Source organism: Rhinoraja longicauda, chromosome 26 (genome assembly GCF_053455715.1).
Source record: "Rhinoraja longicauda isolate Sanriku21f chromosome 26, sRhiLon1.1, whole genome shotgun sequence".
NCBI lineage: Eukaryota > Metazoa > Chordata > Chondrichthyes > Rajiformes > Arhynchobatidae > Rhinoraja > Rhinoraja longicauda.
In genome coordinates this window covers 21895215-21916205 of record NC_135978.1, presented here as the reverse complement: position 1 = coordinate 21916205, position 20991 = coordinate 21895215, and the positions used below count along the sequence as shown (strand labels likewise).

Below are 20991 nucleotides of genomic sequence, written 5' to 3'. Positions count from 1 at the left end.
GTAAAACTGCAGCAGATTCACTACCAAACCTGAGTAAATGGATGTTAATCCTATCGCTTACAGCAGAGGAGATGGATGCAGGATATTACTCAAGCATTTCCGTTCTGTAGATGCAGAACTGCTACGTATGATTGAAGCAATGCAGGCATGTAGGAGGAGTAGCTGCATTGGGTGACTAGGAGGAGAGAGAATTCCTGGTGAGATTGTCGAGTGGGGAAGCAGCTCCTCACTTGCCTGATGAGGATGTTGAGCTCCTCGCTCTTGGCCTGTAGATCGGTCTTCTCTTGGTTCAGCCGGATCTGCAGGTCATGGCTCTGGTTCAGCAGTGTGCTGCTCCGACTGTCGTCCTGCAATGACTGAAAGAGAAGAGCAATCACCCTCCTGAGCCATGACTCCACACAGAGTCGGCAACAGCACTCTCCCTGGGCTCCAGTGATGGAGGTCGCTCTCGTCATGCCCCACAGGAAGAGTGCATGTTCAAGGCCGCGGGTTCAAGGGCAGATCATTACAGTGCAGAGGGGATGCTGCGCGGTGGGAGGGGGACTGGGGCGGAGAGGAGGGTGGGAGGGGGGCTGGGGCAGAGAGGAGGGGGGGATGGGGGCTGGGGCGGTGAGGAGGGGGGCTGGGGCGGAGAGGAGGCGGGGAGGGGGGCTGGGGCGGTGAGTAGGCGGGCTGGGGCGGAGAGGAGGGTGGGAGGGGGGCTGGGGCGGTGAGGAGGCGGGGAGGGGGGCTTGGGCGGTGAGGAGGCGGGGAGGGGGGCTGGGGCGGTGAGGAGGCGGGGAGGGGGGCTGGGGCGGTGAGGAGGGGGGCTGGGGCGGTGAGGAGGGGGATTACACTCAATCACGTGGGGGACCCCGACACGTCTGTGGAGTGTCCCGTCTGTCACGTTCACAAACATGCCTTCCAACTTCTCCTTTCACCAGTTGAGCTCCTCCAGCTGCTCCTGCTTTATTCTGGATATTTCAATAATCCCCCCCGGCCTCTGCATACCTCCTTGACTCTGTAACGCCCCCTGCCCCCCTGGCTCCTATACCCCTCCCTCTCTAACCCGCTCCAGCCCCGATCACTATCTCTCTAATCACTCCACCTACTGCACACCTCCCATTTGCAATAACCCCCTCAATAACCCCCTTCACCTCTCGATATCTCCGCAACCCCCTCGGGCCCCTCTACCCCTCCCTGTCACTTTACCTCCCTCGGGCCATGACTCCCCTAACTATCTCTGTAGCCCCTCCCTGCACCCCTGACTCTTTCACCCCTCCCTATATGTAACCCCCTCTGGTCCCTATACCTCTCCTTATCTCTGTAATCTCTTCTGGCCTCTACATTCCCCTCTATCTCCATAACCTGCCCGCACCGGCACCACTCCCTACCTCTCCAGCCCCCACACCCCTGTGAAATCTCTGCCCTCCAGTTCTAGTAACCTCACCATCAACAGTGTGAATTGTTTCACCCCTGCTCGTTCCCCCAGCAGTGCTCTGAGCCCCAGGTCCTGAGATTTCTCTCCCCTCCAGCCCCTCCGTCAGAGTACTCCCTGAACCCAGGCTTATGCCAGGTGTCTGCAGACAGTGGCCGAGTGCCCGAGCTCTGTGCTCTGCTGACTGCGCTCACTGCCGTGGCAGCAGATTGTGGTCAGCTGTCTCGACGGAGAGAGGGGGTTGTTACCTTCATTCTCTGGAATTTAGATGGATGAGAGGGGATCTTATAGAAACATGTAAAACTCTTAAAGGATTGGACAGACTAGATGCAGGAAAAATGTTCCCCATGTTGGGGGGAGTCCAAAACCAAGGGTCACAGTTCAAGAATAAGGGGTAGACCATTTAGGACTGATGAGGAAAAACTTTTTCACCCAGAGAATTGCGAATCTGTGGAATTCTCTGCCACAGAAGGCAGTGGAGGCCAATTCACTGGATGTTTTCAAGAGAGGGTTAGATATAGCTCTTAGGGCAAAGGGAATCAATGGATATGGGGAAAAAGCAGGAACGGGGTACTGATTTTAGATGATCAGCCATGATCATATTGAATGGCAGTGCTGGCTCGAAGGGCCGAATGGCCTACTCCTGCACCTATTTTTCCATGTTTCTATGTTTACCTTGACGATCAGGTAGATCTGTTTCTCCAGCAGCCGGATCCTGGTGACGTGCATCCTGACGGCGTTCTGCAGGTGCAGGATGCTGTTCCTCTGCTCCTCCGGGTTGCTGGAGATCTCCAGCTGGAACCTCACCCTCTGCTTCCGCTCACTGTGCTCCTGCAAACAGAGATAGATGTAACCAGCAGCCGCCCAACACCCAGCCCCGCATCACCTCCACTCCTCCAGCCTCACCGGCTCTCCCGCACACCCACCCTCACCCAGACAACCGGCACACCCACCCACACTGGGGGACGGCACACACACACACCCTCACCCAGACAACCGGCACACCCACCCACACTGGGGGACGGCACACGCACACGCACACGCACACCCACCCACACTGGGGGACGGCACGCACACACACACACACACCCTCACTGGGGGACCACAAACACACACCCACCCTCACTCTGAGATGGCACGCACACACACACCCTCACTCTGGGACGGCACACGCACACCCACCATCACTGGGGGACCACACACACACACACACATACCCACCCTCACTGGGGGACGGCACACACAGAAACACACACCCACCCTCACCGGGGGGCGGCACACACACACACTGGGGGACGGCACACACACGCGCACACACACATCCATCCTCACTCTGGGACGGCACATACACACACACTGGGGGATCACACACATACCCACCCTCACTGGGGGATCACACACACACACACATACACACCCACCCACCCTCACTGGGGGATCACACACACACACACACACCCACCCACCCTCACTGGGGGATCACACACACACACATACCCACCCTCACTGGGGGATCACATACACACACACCCATCCTCACTGGGGGACGGCGCGCGCACACACACCCACCCTCACTGGGGGACGGCGCGCGCACACATACCCACCCTCACTGGGGGATCACATACACACACACCCACCCTCACTGGGGGACGGCGCGCGCACACACACCCACCCTCACTGGGGGACGGCGCGCGCACACACACACATGCCCACACACACACCCACCCACCCACACACACACCGTGGGACGGCACACGCGCACAAACACACCCACCCACACGCACACACCCTCACTGTGGGACGGCGGACACACACCCACCCTCACTGGTAGACGGCGGGTACACACACACACCCACCCTCATTGGGGAACTGCGATGAAGCCGGGCGGCGAGGCATGTCTGGGATGGAGCCTCGGCGGTGTCAGCGGGTACCTAGGCAGCAGCCAGAGCCTTCGTGGCCGTGGGGCCTCGGCGGCAGCGGGGCCTCGTGGTCGATGAACGTGAGGGGTGGGGGGGGGGAAGACAATGGGGACCCGGCGTGGGGGGGCCGCTGTGAGGGACGGTGGGATATCAAAGGGGAACCCGGTGTGGGGGAGGGGGGGGCACTAGTTTAGAATCCTCTGCCCAGGGATAAGTCTGTGTTTGTTTGTTCTGATGAAGGTGCTGTGCACACGGCAGCCAGCCAACTGTCGCCTGTCTTTTTCTATTTGTTTTCACTTTTCATGTCAAGTTTTTGTGTACCTTGTGGGTTGTGACTGTCGGCAGACTAATTTCCCTCTGGGGATGGATAAAGTTTTATCGTATCGTATGCGCCAAATGGCCTCATTCTGCTCCTATCACGTATGAACATGAGAAAGTGACAACCGAACATACAGACGGACGCATGCATGCGCACTCAATCAGCTCTAGGTGAGCCCAGAATTATTCATCTCTGTGTGCAAACTTACTTTGCGTTTTGGTTCTACGAGCAGGAGCAGGTTGTTGACGATATCCAGGATCATGGCGTACTGCACAGGGTTGGTGGAGATCTCCAGGTCGTGATGGATCAGAGTGAATGTGTCCACAGCACCTGACCGGGGATTGCATTCAACGTGAGAGGCAGCACAGGAAGCACAGCAGAAGAACAACCCTGGCAATTCACCCGCTCTCCTCCGAGTCTCTCCCTTGTGCTCATCAACTCTTACCATCAAACATAAAGAGGTGACCACGGCTGACCGCTGGGACATTTCCAGGGTGAAAGGGAATGGTCACAAATTGGCCCAAATATGAGGCAACTGCAGCTATTGATCTACAGTGGATTGTGCCGTCACATCGTCTCATTTAAGGCAAGAGGGACAAAAGTAACGGAGATGTGCAGAGGAAGCGAGTGATGTGTGCCAGGAACACTCTGCCAGGGGTGGTGGTGGAGGTAGATATGATAGTTAGCCATCAGTCTGAAGAAGGGTCTCGACCCGAAACGTCACCCATTCCTTCTCTCCCGAGATGCTGCCTGACCTGCTGAGTTACTCCAGCATTTTGTGAATAAGTAGCTTTTAAGAGACTTTTAGAAAGGCACATGGACATGGGAATGGAGGGGTATGAATCACATACAGGCTGAGGAGATTAGTTTAACTTGCCATCATGTTAGGCATGGGCCATCATGAGCCGAAGGGCCTGTTCCTGTGCTACGTTCTAGGGAATAGAAATCTGGTTGTGTTGATTACCTCGACACAGCCCCCTCTGTCCCCCACTGCATCATTCTGTGTGGTTCCTCTCTGAGTGGGGTCAGCTGTCAACCTCCCCCAACCCTGTTGCCTGCTCCCAGAGGTGGTTCACTGCCACCTCAGCACAGGTACAACAGGACAGCCTCTTCCCCAAGCTCCAGACTGCTCATCCATGCTGGTGATCCCAGGCCCTGCTCCCACTGTCTATCTCCATGATCGCCAAGCAGCTGCTCGACCCTCGCACCCACCATTCTGCTTCTTCAGCAGGTCCTCCTTCTGGTCTTCGTGGACCTCGGGCGGTTTGATCTGGGTTGTCAGCTCGGGCTCGATGTCGTGGCTATAACTGACGTAGAACATGCGGCAGCTGCAGCGGGAGATTATCCTCTGCACTTGCTGTGTCTCATAGCTTTGAGAGGGGAGATTCCAGTCTGAGGGGAGAGAAACCAAGCACAGGATTAATCGGCCTGTGCTGCTGGCTGATCCACTTGCCAATAATTTATCTAATTTATTTAAGCATCCATCTGTGGGGACCTGTAATGGGAACTCTCGCTGGGTACAGCATGCGTAAGTCACAGGTTAGAAGCTCCCGCTCCCACAACACATTCCCAGGGACAGAGTCAGAGTGGCTCTCTCTATACTGTCCATCACACACTCCCAACACAGGTTAAACACAGAGTGAAGCGTCCTTTACACCGTCCCATCACACACTCCTAAGTCAGACACAGAGTGAAGCCTCCTTTACACCGTCCCATCACACACTCCTAAGTCAGACACAGAGTGAAGCTCCCGCATCAGCTCAGGAGGGGTAAGTCCCCAGAGCTGGATGGGCTGACTGTAGTTTGTTAGAGCCTTCTGGGATGTTCTAGGGGGAGATTACACAAAGGTCGTGGGAGAGAGCCTGGCGACCGGGGAGCTGCTCCTCTTGTGGCGCAGGGCAGTCATTGTCCTGCTGCCTAAGCAGGGTGATCTCTGCCTGGTGAAGAACTGGCGCCCGGTCTCTCTCCTCAGTACAGAGTATAACATTTTTGCACGGGCAATGGCAAATCGCCTGGGTTCCGTGCTGTCCCAAGTGATTAACCCGGACCTGTCCTACACAGTCCCTGGCCGGTCCATTCAAGATAACATCCACCTGGTAAGGGACCTGATCCATCAGTCCCAGGGGGCTGGTCAGTCGTTGCATTTCTGTCCCTTGATCAGGAGAAGGCATTTAACAGGGTAGATCTTGACTACCTTTTCAGGAGGCTGCAGGCGTTTGGATTTGTGCCGTATTTTGTGGCGCGGGTCCGGCTTTTGTACGCCGCAGCGGAGCGTCTCGTAAAGGTGAACGGTTTGTTGTTGGCACCTATTCATTTTGGGAGGGGGGTAAGCCAGGGGGTGTCCCATGTCTGGTCAGTTGTACTCGGTCTGTGTGGAGCTGTTCCTATGTCTTCTTCAGAGGCAGTTGACAGGTCTGACTTTGCAGGAGGTGGAGTTGATTCTCTTGCCTATGCCGACGATGTACTCCTTACGTTCACTGACCTTGTTGACCTGCGGAGAATGCGTGAGTGCCAGCAGGTTTTCTCGGCCGCATCCTCCGCCAGGATCAACTGGAGTAAGTGTTCAGGATGTTTAGTGGGTCAGTGGCATGTGGACTCCCTGCCGGAGGAGATGACATCTTATGCGTGGAGCACCACGCACCTCCTCTACCTGGGGGTCTAGCTGAGCCACATTGAAGATGCTTGGCCGGCGAACTGGCAGGAGCTGGAGACGAAAGTCGTCGCCCGGCTGGAGCGCTGGTCAGGCTTGACCAGAGTGCTTTACTTTCAAGGTAGAGTGCTGGTCATAAACCAGCTGGTGGCCTCTATTTTATAGTACCGGATGGCCACTTTTGTCCCGTCCTCTACCTTTGCTACCACGATACAGAAGAGGTTAGTGATTTTCTTCTGGGGAGACAAGAAGCACTGGGTTTCCGCAGTGATCCTCAGCCTCCCGTTAGAGGAGGGCGACCAGTCCTTGGTATGCGTGTTACCCAGGTGGCAGCCCTCCGTCTCACGACCCTGCAGAAGTACCTGTATGCAGAGCACCCTCCTAGATGGCACGCTCTGACCACATATTCTTTCTGCCAGGGCCATTCCCGGCTCCCGGCGGTGGGCATCAGTCGACCCGCCACACGGGATCTGCCCAGCTTCTGCCAAAATGTCTTGAGAGTTAGGAATCTGGTCACCTTCAGCCAGCGCGCTGCTCCTCAGGGGGAGGGGGGTGTTGTGACTGAGAGGGTGGCCGGTCCTCACCCTGTTACGGTGGGTGTTGAGGAGAGGCGTGTGCTCGGAACAATTCCGACCAAGCTTATGCCTGCTCCGTCGGAATAGCTCATTGGGACCAGGTCCCGGAATCTTTCCCGGGAGGCGGCCCTAAACAACATGAGCCGCCTTTCCGAGATGCCCAGCGTGCCGTTCTGTGACGCGGAGAGACGTGTACTTGCAGGTTGCTCCTGCACACTCTACACTTCCTCACCCTCGTCTTCCGTCCAGACACGCCCTGGTAGTCTGTGTTATCACCTGACGGTGGGAGTGGTCCCCAGTGGAGGTCTCTCTATAAGAGAGTCTTCCCCTTTATATCGGGGACCTGGGGTGGAGAATGTTGCACAGAGCCGTGGTGTGTAACAGATATTTAGGTCGGTTCACAGACTCACCAGCCGCTTGTAACTTCAGCGGCGAGGAAGAGACCGTGTTCCACGTGTATATCATATCATATCATATCATATATATACAGCCGGAAACAGGCCTTTTCGGCCCACCAAGTCCGTGCCGCCCAGCGATCCCCGAACATTAACACTATCCTACACCCACTAGGGACAATTTTTACATTTACCCAGTCAATTAACCTACATACCTGTACGTCTTTGGAGTGTGAGAGGTTGCAGCCCCTGTACGAATATCTGAAGGGGCTCCTCTAGTTCTGGTTGCATTTTAGTCCCACGATTCTGGTATTTGGGCACGAGGCAGGGAGTGGGGAGGGTCGATCAGGAGGGTGGGATCTCCCTGTCGGTCTGCTCCTGGGCCTGGCCAAGATGGCCATTCGCGGGTCAGGCAGCGGGTAGGCGATGGTCACACCAGGGTCAACAGCCTGCCCCTCTTCCGGGCCTATGTCCGTGCTCGCGTGTCCCCGGAGAGGGAACACGCGGTGTCCACGGGGACTCTGGAGACATTCCGTGAATGCTGGTCACCGCGGGGGGTCGAGTGCATTGTAGATACAGATGCCATTATTGTATTATAATTATTACCTGATGCAATATGACTATTGAACATTTTTATACCCTCTGGTACACTGTAATATGCAATTATTGAATAAAGTCCTTGGAAGTAAAAACAAAAGAGTGAAGCTCCCTCTACACCGTCCCATCACAAACCGCCCCCTGCATGGGCTGGGGTTCCCGTCGGCTGTGACCGGTTGCCCTTGTCACTGCCTCTCACCTGTCGTGGTGCTGACCATTCCTCCCACAGCCTGCCCGCTCTCCATCAGCTCCGCTACGGAGTCCAGATTCCGGCTCCGATGCTCTTCGATGCTTTTGACCTGGAACATGGAACATTGAACAGTGCAGCACAGGAACAGGCCCATCGGCCCAAAATGGCCATGTCAAACATCACGTTAAGTTAAACTAATCTCTGCCTGCAGGTGATCGAAGTCCCTCCATTCGCTGCATATCCATGTGCCTCTCTAAAAGCCTCTTAAATGCCACAATCTGATGTGAAAATGTTAGTAATCAAACCATGTCCCTCATGGGGGCGGGATAATGGCGATTGGACAATCAATGCTGGATTTATTCCAAGGGCATTTCAAACAGGAGGGTTTTCCCTCTCCCAGTAGTGCCTCTTATCGCCACCCCTCTCCATCCCTACGCCTCTCACTCGCCCCAACTTTCTCTACTCCCCTCCCCATATCTCTCTCTCTCTCCCACTCCCCATCACCTTTCTCCCTCTCTCTCTCCTTTCCTCCGTCCAACTCCCCTCCTCTCTTTCTCTCTCCTACTCCCCCTGCCTCTCTCTCTCCCTCCCCCCAATTCCCCCTGCCTCTCTCTCTGTCCCATTCTTCCCATCTCTCTCTGTCCCATTACCCTACCTCTCCCTCTCTCTCTCTCCCTCTCCCCTTGCCACCCTCTCTCTCCCCCCCCCCCCATCCATGTACCTAGTAATTGTATCTGGCTATATTCTTCAATCTGAAGGATCCCAACCAGAAACATTGTCTGTCCATTCCTACTTCAGATGCTGCCTGACCTACTGAGTCCTTTTGTGTCTCCATTGCATCTGATTCCACCATCACCTGCAGCAGTGCATTGCCAGAACGTTATGGAGAAGGTGACCAAGAACACAGTCACAGGTAGGAAAACAGAGAAGCATGGAACTGCAGATGCTGGAATCTTAACCAAAACACAAAGTGCTGGATGAAGTTAGCGGGTCAGGCAACATCTCTGAGGGACATGGATAGGCGGCGTTTCAGGTCAGGATCCCTTGTTCAGAATGGAGAGGTGGAATGGGGAGAGTGGCAGGGATCGGGGAGCAGGAAGAGCCGGTGGGGAGAGGGGGGATCCAGGGAGTGACGTTGACTCGAGAGAGAGAGAGAGGGACCTCAGAACTCACCTCCAGCCACAGCTGCCGCTCCTCCTTCTCCTCAGGGTTGGTTTCCATGGTGGCGAAGTACTGCATGCCGTCCAGCAGGCAGGTCCAGGTGGTCTTCTGCTTGAGCGTGTCGTTGTACCAGGCTGGGTGGTGCAGGCACTGCAGCAGCTGCGCCTTGGCGGCACTCACAAACACGCAGCCTTCCGTCTCTGCACCTCTCAACGTCACCTGAGGGGGCAGAGGGCGAGAGTTTAGAGGGCACGCGTAGGGAGAGAGGTCAAAGGACATAATGCACGAAAGACAGAGGGGTCGGAGAGCAGAGGAGTCAAGAGTGTCCTATGTACCGAAAACGGAACAATGACATTTTTACTTATAACAGTCAAAACTATGGACAAAAATGTGTAATAAACAAAAAAAAGATTGATTAATAACCGCAATACTAGCGCAAAAAAACACAGTCCTTGGTCCAACCAAAGACAGTCCAGAGACATCCATGGTAGAGGTCTGTGTTATGTAGTGTTCAAGAGCCTAATGGCTGCAGGGAAGAAGCTGTCCTTGAACCTGGTGGTCACGGCTTCAGGCTCCTGTGCCATTAAAGGAACAAAGAAGATTACAAGAGTTCCCGGAGGTAGCAGTGAAATTAGAGCGTGGCCTGGGTCTTGGATGACATTGGCTGCCTTTTTGAGGCAGCACCTCCTGTAGATCCCTGCGATGTTGGGGAGGTCAGTACCTGTGATGGACCGGGCAGGGCCTATCACTCTGTGTAATCTCCTTTGTTCCTGGATGCCGAACAGGAAGGGTGCGTGACAGAGGGAGGGCACTGAGAAGTGAATGGGAAGCACAGATGCAGAAGGAGGGGCCCTAGAGAGCAAGGTGAGTGAGGGGGAAGGGGGAGGGGAAATGGAGGGCGGAGAGGAGCAGGGAGGTGGATGCAAGATGAGGAAGTGGTGCTTTCTGTATCTGCAGCATTGACATTTCTCCCAGCATCCCCTCCAGCTTTAACCACACCTGGGAGTTGACCAGCTCGATCAGCCAGTTGCGGTTGATCACGTCGTCGGTCTGACACGCGGCGCTCCCATACAGCTGGTCGCACACGCCCGAGTCCTCCTCCGTGAAGACCACAAACTTGTCCGTCTCCTCGATCAGCTTCCGCAGCATGGAGGCACCTGGACAAGGGAGGGAGAGGAGGCACTGTGAGTACCGGGACTCAGAGCGTAGCAGAAAATTCTTCTCTGATGCAGGAAGTGGGCACAGCGAGAGCCCATTGCTGAACGCATGATAATTGCCAAATAAATCTGCTTCACTGGTTTGTCAAGGGATCCAAAGAACATGATGACACCATCCCAAGACAGAGGCTTGGATCAAAGACTCTCTGAGAGTGCAGCGTTAAGGTGCACATAGAAAAATAGCTTTAGGGTGAGAGGACAAAAGGTTTAAAGGAGATGGGAGGGGCAAGTTTTTTTTACCCATTCATATGAATCTTACTCTGCATTATCCCCAGATCCCATCCAGACCTTCCCACTCACCAGCATTACAGGGATCATTCAAAGAGCCTGATTAACCGATAAACCTGCACGTCTTTGCGACGGTGGGGGGGAAACTGGAGTACTCGGTGGAAATTCCCGCGGTCGCAGGGTGTACATGCAAACTCCACGCACAAACAGCGCTGGAGGTCTGGGTCAAACCCTGGTCGCCAGTGTTGCCAGCGGCCCAATCTGATGTGCCACATCACACCAACCTGATGTTGCTCATGTCTCTGGACAGGGTTTCAGAAACATTCTGTTTCGGGGGCAAGAGACCTTTAGCCTCTCAGTCAGTCCCTTCACCCCGACCATCCCCAAAGGGTCATCCAAACAGACCCCTTATCATTTACCATCCACACCAGTGTAGCCTTGCTGAAAGGCAAAGACCTGCCTCCCTCACTGACTGGCCACTGGTGATTATATCCAGTGGGGAACCTCTCACCTCCCCTGGCTGCTTCTGCATGCAGGCCCCCTGCCGCCCGGCTCCCTGATGATTCCTGCGCTTTCAGCTCCGTCTTCTTGACCTCTGAATTGGAGACAGTGGGGGGTGGCGGGAGCGGGGGTGGCCGCTTGGGTTTCTTGGACTGCAGGTTGGTGTCGATCTTTAACCCTTTCAGCGCCTCGGTGGACAGGTTGCGTTTCAGCACGGCCGCCTTCTTGTAGCCATCGTAGAGGCCGAAGGCCACGGTGCGGTTGGTTGGGGTCCAGGAAGCTCGGAGGTAAACCAGGCACAGCTTGTGTGTGTAGCTCCTCTCCTCTTTCACCGATACACCCTGAACAGGCAGAAACACGTCACACCACCACAGACAGGCACAAGCACTCGAGGAAGAGACCGTGTTTCATATGTACATGCAGTGTGAGAAGTTGCAGCCCCTGTTCAAGTATCTGAAGGGGCTGCTCCTCAAGTTTTGGCTCCATTTTAGCCTACGCTCCTGATATTTGGGCAGCCGGTACAGAGGGAGGAGGGTCGGGAGGAAGGGAGGAGGGTCACCTTGTCGGTCTGCTCCTGGGCCTGGCCAAGATGGCCATTCGCAGGTCCAAGCAGCGGGTAGTTGACGGCCACACAGGGGTCGGCTGCCTGCCCCTTTTCCGGGCTAATGTCCGTGCTCGTGTGTCCCTGGAGAGGGAACACATGGGGCCCACGGGGATGCTGGAGGCTATCCGTGAACGCTGGTCGCCGTGGGAGGTCGAATGTATTATTGACAGAGTTGGCGGAATTTTAATTTGATAATTGTTTTGTTTGTAAACTGCCGATACAGGCAGCTTTTGATTTGATCGTGTTACTACTCTGTATGTTTGTTTTTGTTTTGGAATAAAGTATTTGTTATATAAAAAAAAGTACAGGCACTCCCAGTACAGGCACTCCCAGTACAGGCACTCCCAGTACAGGCACTCCCAGTACAGGCACTCCCAGTACAGGCACTCCCAGTACAGGCACTCCCAGTACAGGCACTCCCAGTACAGGCAGTCATGGCTACCCCTCTGCCCTCCCCATGTTGCCCCTCCCATTGTCCATCGATCCCTCCCAGTTGCCCCCCCTGCTGTCCCATCATTCGGTGACCCCTACCCGCATCACCCCCACCTTTGCTTCCTCCCCATGTTACCCCTTCCCACTGTCTCCCCCCCCACAGTTGTCCCCTCCCACTGTCCGGTCCCACAGTTACCCCCTCCCTCGGTCCTCTCCCCCCAATTGCCCCCTCCCATTGTCCGGTCGCAGAGTGACCCGTGCCCACGTTACCTCCTCCGCTCTGCCGCTCTGCCGCTGGTAGCTGAGTGAAGACAGGCTGAGGAGGTGGGTCTTGGTGACCTGTGCGTCCAGCCTCTGCTCGGTGGTCTCATCCGCAGCCGACGTCATCAGGTAGACGGTGACCAGGTTCAGCTCGCTGCACATCTCCGTCACGTTCCACTCGGAGATGGGCCGCCGCAGCACCAAGCCCCCTGCTGAGGCAAGACCCCTCCCTCAGTCCATGCAGGCAGCTCCCCGGGACAAGGCAGAGGGAAGAGGCCCTCACCCCTACCACATCCACCCATCCACTGCGCCCCCTGCTGGGAAAAGACCCCTCCCTCAGTCTGTGGTGGCAGCTCCCCGGGACAAGGCAGAGGGAAGAGGCCCTCACCCCTACCACATCCACCCATCCACCGCGCCCCCTGCTGGGGAAAGACCCCTCCCTCAGTCTGTGGTGGCAGCTTCACGGGGAGGGATGGGGGTGGGAAGGCGGAAGAGACAATCGCCCCTACCCTATCCACCCGGACAGACAAATCCCAGCTGCTGCCCGGAATGAATCGCAGAGAAGGGATGAGGGGGAAGCTGGATAAAGAGGCGAGGAGGTCAGGCGTGAATATTCGGGGAGGGAGATGGAAATCATGTTGCAGCTCCCTCAGACTTTGGTTTGGCCACTTCTGGAGAGTATTGTGTGCAGTTCTGGTCGCTGCATCACAGGAAGGACATGAAGCTTTGAATAGGGAGCAGAATGGGTTTGGCTGCATGGTGCCTGGATGTGAAGATGTTAACTACAGAGAGAGGTTGGACAAACTTGGATTGTTTTCTCCGGACTGCCGGAGGTTGAGGGGAGACCTGGACAAAACTGTATGAGGCATGGATAGGGTGGAGAATCAGAACCTTTCTCCCCAGGGTGGATATTTCAAAGACGAGAGAGCATGGGCTTAAGGTCAGAGAGGCAAAGGTTAAAGGAGACGTGCGCAGCGTTATTTTTTACACAGCCAATGGTGGGTTCCTGGGGTGACCCACTCCCTACACATTAGGGGCAATTAATGGAGGCCACTTAACCTACAACCCACACGTATTTGTGAAGTAGGTGGAAACCGGAGCACCCGGGGGAAACTCAGTCACGGGGAGAACATGCAAACTCCACAAAGAGAGCACCGAGTTCCGGATCGAACCCGGGCATGTGGCGCCGTGAGACAGCGAGGTTAGAAATACTGCCAGTTCCGGGTAAAGCAGGTGGGTCACTGTAGAAACACAATTCTTTCTTACCCTGGGGAATGAACCTCTGGGTTCCTCGGGTGAAGACATACCCTTGAGAACACTTGAGCTCAATGCCGCGCTGCTGGGCAAACGATGCCCAGTAATGAACCTGAGAGGGCAGATTCCAGGGATCAGACAATGGCACACATCACTAGAAATCTCACAAAACACACACGCCCCCCCCCCAACACCGGCGGGCGGGCACACCCGACCCCTCAGCACCCGGGCAACTCCCTCCCTCCTGGCCCCAGAGTACCAGTACCTGTACCCCTGCCCGGCACCCAGTTCACCCGGTCCTGGCCTCTCCCCCGCGGGGACCTTGAGGGAGTCAGACCCTGGGCGAACACATGCATGCGCCCAGACAGATGGGCATTCACTGAGAGAGACAAAAACTTGCCCCAGAGAGACACGGAGACACCAGAGAGATCCAAAGACTGGAAAACTCCTAGAGGCGGCAGGAAATCAGATGGTGGGAGAACCCCGGTCACCCAGAAACATTCTTGGATGTCCAGTCAGAGGCAGATCATAGCCGAAGAATGACCAGCCTGAAAGGTCATGCTGTCTGAGAGTGACAGCCTCATAATAGAGGAATGAGATGGAAATCCCCACTGCACTAACACTGGGGCAATGGCAGACAGCAGGTGGTACTCTACCTGTAACTGAGGGAAGACAGGGTTGAAGGAGACCAGCTTGTAATGTTGGCTCAGCTTCTTCTTGCTTGGCTTCAGATTCTGGAAGAGTTTGCCCCGACAGATGGGTCTGGAGATGGTCGTCCACATTGCCCAGAAATTCTGCATCCAGCGCAGAGTACTGCTGTACAACAGCATGCGCGACTCTGTCCTACCTGCGAGGGGAACAGGAGGCATTACTGGCCAAAGCATGACCCAACATCGCCATGACCACCAGCACAACGCCGGGAGGGAACTGCCCTTACAGCAGTGGGCAAACATCCACAACATGACTGCAGAGAAGCGAGCGATTAAACTCTTTTTCACCTTCCATCACCGTGAGGGATGTGGAGGTGTCACTGTGGTGGATGTTCATGTTAAAATGTATTTTGTGTGTCCTGTTGCTTTTTATTGTTGTTACAGTATGGCAAATTAAGTTTCTCGTATGTTGCAAAACATACTTAACTAATAAAGTATTATTGTGATTGTGAAAACACACACTCACTCACAGCACAGTACACACACACACTACCAGTACACACTCATGCACTGTACAGTGTAAATACACCCTCCCAGTGCAGTCACTCACGGTATGGTGTAAACACACACCCTTCTGGTACACTCTCACAGTACAGTGTAAATACACACTGTTCCAGTACACACTCACTGTATGGTGTAAACACACATCCTTCTGGTACACATTCAGAGTGTGGTGTATACACATTCAGAGTGTGGTGTATACACATTCAGAGTGTGGTGTATACACACACCCTCACAATACATACTCACTCACTCTATGGTGTACACATCTTTCTGGTGCACACTCACAGTGCAGCGGAAACACACCATCCCTGTACACAATCACAGTATGGTGTAAACACCACTGTAAACGTGCCCTCCCAGCACACACCCAGTGTTGGCACAGAGGTCCCTGATTTAAACCGATGAGGAGGAATGTCTTTAAGAGGGTTGTAAATCCAGCTCTGGGAGGAGAAACTATGCAGGAGTGGGGGGAAGGTCGGAGAGTGGAGCTGGAGCCAAGATCAGATCAGCCATGATCTAATACAAGGCAGAGCAGGCTTGATGGGCTGAATGCTTCTTATGTTCTCACAGCATAAACAAAAGAGAAAATGCGAGCAATCCTCGGACAGACTCAGTCTCACACTCTCAACACACATACACCAATGCCTGAGAGCAGTGTGTGTGTGAGTGTGAGCTGTGTAAACACAGGTGGTTCCTGCAATCACTCACCTCTGCCTGACGCGTCCAGGTTCATCGTCACCGACAGGTTGAGATTCAGGGATCGAAAGAGTTTATAGGAATCATGCACCTCTCCCTCCGGCAAGGCCTCCAAGCTGTCCGGGGAGCACAGTGCCACGCTGTGGTGGTCAAAGGGGTTCCCGAGGGAGACCCACTGCAGGCCGATGGTGAGGCGCAGGTCGGGCAGGTGAAGGAAGCAGCAGTCGTCGTACCTGGGGAGGTGAAGGACGGAGTGGTTACTGAGCAGCCCGTCACCCCAGCACCTTGTCACAGTGAAGGCACAGTGTCCTCACACATGGCTAACCAATCTCCTGAGCCTAAGGAGTGTAAACTCCGAAAAACCCACATGAACCCCCCACTGAGCCAACGTTACAAGCTGGTCTCCTTCAACCCTGTCTTCCCTCAGTTTCAGGTAGAGTACCACCTGCTGTCTCCCATTGCCCCAGCATTAGTGCAGTGGGTATCTCCATGCTCTCATTACCTCAGTAATGCCCTAGAATAGTGCGGCGCTCCCTCACTGCCCCTCCCACAGCGCGCCGCTCCCTCACTGCCCCTCCCACAGCGCGCCGCTCCCTCACTGCCCCTCCCACAGCGCGCCGCTCCCTCACTGCCCCTCCCACAGCGCGCCCCTCCCTCACTGCCCCTCCCACAGCGCGGCGCTCCCTCACTGCCCCTCCCACAGCGCGCCCCTCCCTCACTGCCCCTCCCACAGTGCCGTGCTCCCTCACTGCCCCTCCCACAGCGCGGCGCTCCCTCACTGCCCCTCCCACAGCGCGCCGCTCCCTCACTGCCCCTCCCACAGCGCGCCCCTCTCTCACTGCCCCTCCCACAGCGCGCCGCTCCCTCACTGCCCCTCCCACAGCGCGCCCCTCCCTCACTGCCCCTCCCACAGCGCGGCGCTCCCTCACTGCCCCTCCCACAGCGCGGCGCTCCCTCACTGCCCCTCCCACAGTGCCGTGCTCCCTCACTGCCCCTCCCACAGCGCGGAGCACCCTCCCCACCCCTCCCACAGCGCCGCGCTCCCTCACCGCCCCTCCCACAGCGCGGCGCTCCCTCACTGCCCCTCCCACAGCGCGGAGCACCCTCCCCGCCCCTCCCACAGCGCGGCGCTCCCTCCCACAGCGCGCCCCTCCCTCACTGCCCCTCCCACAGCGCGGCGCTCCCTCACCCCCCTCCCACAGCGCGCCCCTCCCTCACTGCCCCTCCCACAGCGCCGCGCTCCCTCACTGCCCCTCCCACAGCGCGCCCCTCCCTCACCGCCCCTCCCTCACTGCCCCTCCCACAGCGCGCCGCTCCCTCACTGCCCCTCCCACAGCGCGCCCCTCCCTCACTGCCCCTCCCACAGCGCGGCGCTCCCTCACTGCCCCTCCCACAGTGCCGTGCTCCCTCACTGCCCCTCCCACAGCACGGAGCACCCTCCCCGCCCCTCCCACAGCGCGGCGCTCCCTCCCACAGCGCGCCCCTCCCTCACTGCCCCTCCCACAGCGCGGCGCTCCCTCACCCCCCCTCCCACAGCGCGCCCCTCCCTCACTGCCCCTCCCTCACTGCCCCTCCCACAGCGCCGCGCTCCCTCACTGCCCCTCCCACAGCGCGCCCCTCCCTCACTGCCCCTCCCACAGCGCGCCCCTCCCTCACTGCCCCTCCCACAGCGCGCCCCTCCCTCACTGCCCCTCCCACAGCGCGGCGCTCCCTCACCGCCCCTCCCACAGTGTTACTCTCCTCACTGTCGCTTCCGTTGGGGAGAGCTGGTTGGGGGGGGGGGGGGGAGAGACGGGACATACTTTGATGCTGTTCGCACGTTGACATCCAGGTCTCCTTCGAAGCAGAATTCACAGTTCTTCCATTTGAATTGTAACTTGCTCCACTCCCAGTGCATGTTCTCCGTGGTGTTGTAGGGGTCCTGTGGGGTGATAGCACGTAACCAGCTAACTACAAGGGTATTCACAGGAGGCGCCTCCCAGCCTGTCCCTGCACTCTCCAAACTCACCAAAATCTGCTCTCCAAAACGACTGAAACATGCTCCCCACCGCCACTAACTGCATAATCTCCATCTCAGTTCCCACCAAAGATACTAGAGGAACAAGATGGACCACTCCGTTGAAATCGCCTATACTGAACTGTAGTACGCAAAGGAGCCATTTTAGTAGGCAAAACCCGCCATCCGTTATGCCTCTCGCAATGTAATCAGTGTTTTGGGGGAACAGTATGTGTGATGATACCATTAAAATGAAGAATATATCATCTATCAATTCACAGATTTTTGTTATTTCTCTTTTAAAATGTTTCTGCAACTTTCTGCCTACTAAAATGGCGCCATGACATACCACGGTTTTTAGGGTCGAGTGGTTTATCTTGTTCCTCTAGTATCTTTGGTTCCCACCCACCTACCACTCTCTTCCCACCAACATCTTCCTCCCTCTGCCTGCTCCTGTTCACACCATCCACACTACAATTCCCTGCCCTCTTCTCCCACCTCCATCCCTTGGCCTTGCCTCTCCTCCCCACCACCCTTTATCCCTTCCCCCAATGACCTCCCCCCACGCCCAGGTCTCTTCCACCCCGCTCTTCTGTGCCACTTCTCCCCATCCTTTCTCCTCCTTCCCTATCGTCCCTCTTTTTCAAAAACGTTTCAAATTATTTGGCCTCAGATCTTCTACAAATTGTAAACACGTCTGTCTCTTCTCTCAGGTGTCTTCCCACAGGCCCTGAAAACTGCACTCATCAAGCCACTCTCGAAAAAGAACAATCTAGACAAGTCACTAATGAGCAATTACAGGCCCATTTCAAACCTTCCATTTTTATGTAAAATTATTGAAAAAGCTGTTTTGCAACAGCTTAACTACTTCTTGTCACTAAACAACTGTTTTGATATCTTCTAGTCAGATTTTCGACCACACCACAGCGCTGAAATTGCTCTTGTTAAGGTCTTCCACAAATACAGACAGTGGCAAAATTTCAGCCTTAGTATTACTGCATTTGACACGGTCGACCGCACCATCTTACTAGACTGATTGGAAAACTGGGTTGGACTTTCTGGCCCAGTACTAAACTGGTTTGAATCCTACTTAAAGAACAGTGACTACTTTGTGGCTGGAAGTCATTACACATCAGAGCAGACAAATAAGACATGCGGAGTTCGCCAGGGCTCCATTCTGGGGCCTCTTCTGTTTAACATCTACATGCTTCCACTGGCTCAGATTATGGAAAACAACAAAATAAGTTACCATAATTATGCAGACGACACACAAATTTACATAACCATGTCACCAGGGGTCTATAGTCCAATGCAAACACTGAGTAAGTGCATCGAACAAATCAACTATTGGATGTGCCAAAACTTTCTTCAATTAAACAAAGACAAAACTGAGGTAGTTGTTCTTGGAGCCAAAGAGGAACGATTAAAAGTCAGGGCTCAGCTTCAATCGGCAATGTTAAAAACCACAGACAAAGCCAGAAATCTTCGTGTAGTCATGGACTCGGACCTGAATTTCAACAGCCACATTAAGGTAATTACAAAGTCAGCCTACTATCACCTTAAGAATATATCAAGGGTTAAAGGACTTATGCCTCAGCAGGATTTGGAAAAACTTGTCCATGCATTTATCTTCAGTAGAGTTGACTACTGTAATGCTGTCTTTACAGGTCTCCCTAAAAAATCGATTAGACAGCTGCAGCTGATTCACAATGCTGCTGCTCGAGTCCTCACTAAGACCAAGAAAGTGGATCACATCACTCCAGTTGTGAGGTCTTTACACTGGCTGTCAAAGAATTGATTTCAAAATACTACTGTTGGTTTATAAAACACTGAATGGTTTTGGGGCAAAATACATTTCTGATCTTCTCCTACATTATTATTATTTTAAATTTAGAGATACAGCGCGGAAACAGGCCATTCGGCCCACCGAGTCCGTGCCGCCCAGCGATCCCCGCACATTAACACTATCCTACACACACTAGGGACAATTTTACCCAGTCAATTAACCTACATACCTGTACGTCTTTGGAGTGTGGGAGGAAACCGAAGATCTCGGAGAAAACCCACGCAGGTCACGGGGAGAACGTACAAACTCCGTACAGACGGCGACCGTAGTCAGGATCGAACCTGAGTCTCCGGCACTGCATTCGCTGTAAGGCAGCAACTCTACCGCTGCGCCACCGTGCCGCCCTTATGAACCATCCAGACCTCTCAGGCCGTTTGGGACAGGTCTGCTTTCTGTCCCCAGAGTCAGAACTAAACATGGCGTTTTGTTTTTATGCACCCCACATATATGGAACAAACTCCCAGAAAACTGCAGGCCCGCTGCAACTCTCAGTTCTTTTAAATCGAGGCTGAAGGCTATTCTGTTTGATGCTGCCTTTTATTAAATCAAATAATTATTCATTTCTTACACTGCACTGCAACTTTTAATTTTGTATTTTATACCTGTCTTATTCTATTTTAGCTTTTTATTTTCTATTCTCTTTAATGACTGTTTTTAATTGCTTTTAACTGCTCTTTAATGTTTTATGTAAAGCACTTTTTGCTGAAATGTGCTATGTAAATAAACTTGCCTCTGCCCTCTCCCTCGACCATCCCTCTTCACCCTCTCCCTCCCCTTCTCTCACCCTCCCTCCTCTCTGCTCAACCATCACCCCTTCCCAGTCTCTCTCTCCTCTACCCATCTCTCTCTCCCTCTCTCCATGTCCCAGTCGTCCTCCCCTCCATCTCCCCCTTGTTCCTCTCCTCACCTTCATCCCTCTCTCCTCCCACTTCTCATCCCATCCCTCTCTGTGCCCCTCCCCATCTCCCACTCATCCCGCTCTCCTCTCATGTCCTTCTCTCTAGTGCCCCCCTCTATCTCTGTGCCCTACCCCTCCCCCCCATCATTTCCTCCTCATCCCTCTCCTATCCCCATGTCTCTCCCTCCCTCCCTCTATCCACATCCCTCTCTCCCCAAACCCCGCTCCCTGCCTCTCCCCCTCCCCCTCGTCCATCGCTCTCACCTCTCTCCCATGTCCCTCCCACCTTGCGGCCTCCCCTCTCCTCTACCCTCCCCTCTTTCCCCGTACCTCAGTGGCGAGCTGATGTAGGTTGGCCTGCTCAATTTCCATCTTCCAGCTCCCGTGGAAGAGCAGCCGGCTCTTGTCCCACCAAGTGAGAGGGGGGCTGGGGTCAACGGTGGGCTTGGTGAGGAGATCAATGGCCTGCCCGATCAGTGTCCAGGCTGGGTCCCAGCACGGACCCCACACGATGGTGAAGAGGGAGACCTGGCCTGGGAGAGGCAGAGGGAGACAGTCAGGAACCTTGTCATGATGCACAAGGGCCCCGTGCGAGGGCGTGCAGCGTAGGTTTACAAGGTT

General features: G+C 55.0%; 1 protein-coding gene across 2 annotated transcripts in view; it reads right to left on the bottom strand.

Annotated features, from left to right (window-relative positions):
- Positions 1-20991, bottom strand: part of LOC144606223 (bridge-like lipid transfer protein family member 2) — a 65772-nt gene that overhangs the window by 16693 nt on the left and 28088 nt on the right. Inside the window, exons 18-31 of one of the 2 annotated variants that reach the window (XM_078422114.1) lie at positions 20701-20903; positions 17433-17551; positions 15643-15863; positions 14377-14567; positions 13733-13832; positions 12476-12678; positions 11180-11510; positions 10223-10380; positions 9236-9442; positions 8072-8171; positions 4868-5047; positions 3864-3985; positions 2093-2248; positions 235-356 (exon numbers count right to left, since the gene is read on the bottom strand). In XM_078422114.1, coding sequence (XP_078278240.1) covers positions 235-356; positions 2093-2248; positions 3864-3985; positions 4868-5047; positions 8072-8171; positions 9236-9442; positions 10223-10380; positions 11180-11510; positions 12476-12678; positions 13733-13832; positions 14377-14567; positions 15643-15863; positions 17433-17551; positions 20701-20903 — 2413 coding nt within the window. The remainder of the gene's footprint in view (positions 1-234; positions 357-2092; positions 2249-3863; positions 3986-4867; positions 5048-8071; positions 8172-9235; positions 9443-10222; positions 10381-11179; positions 11511-12475; positions 12679-13732; positions 13833-14376; positions 14568-15642; positions 15864-17432; positions 17552-20700; positions 20904-20991) is intronic. The other variant, XM_078422115.1, reaches the window with a different exon arrangement.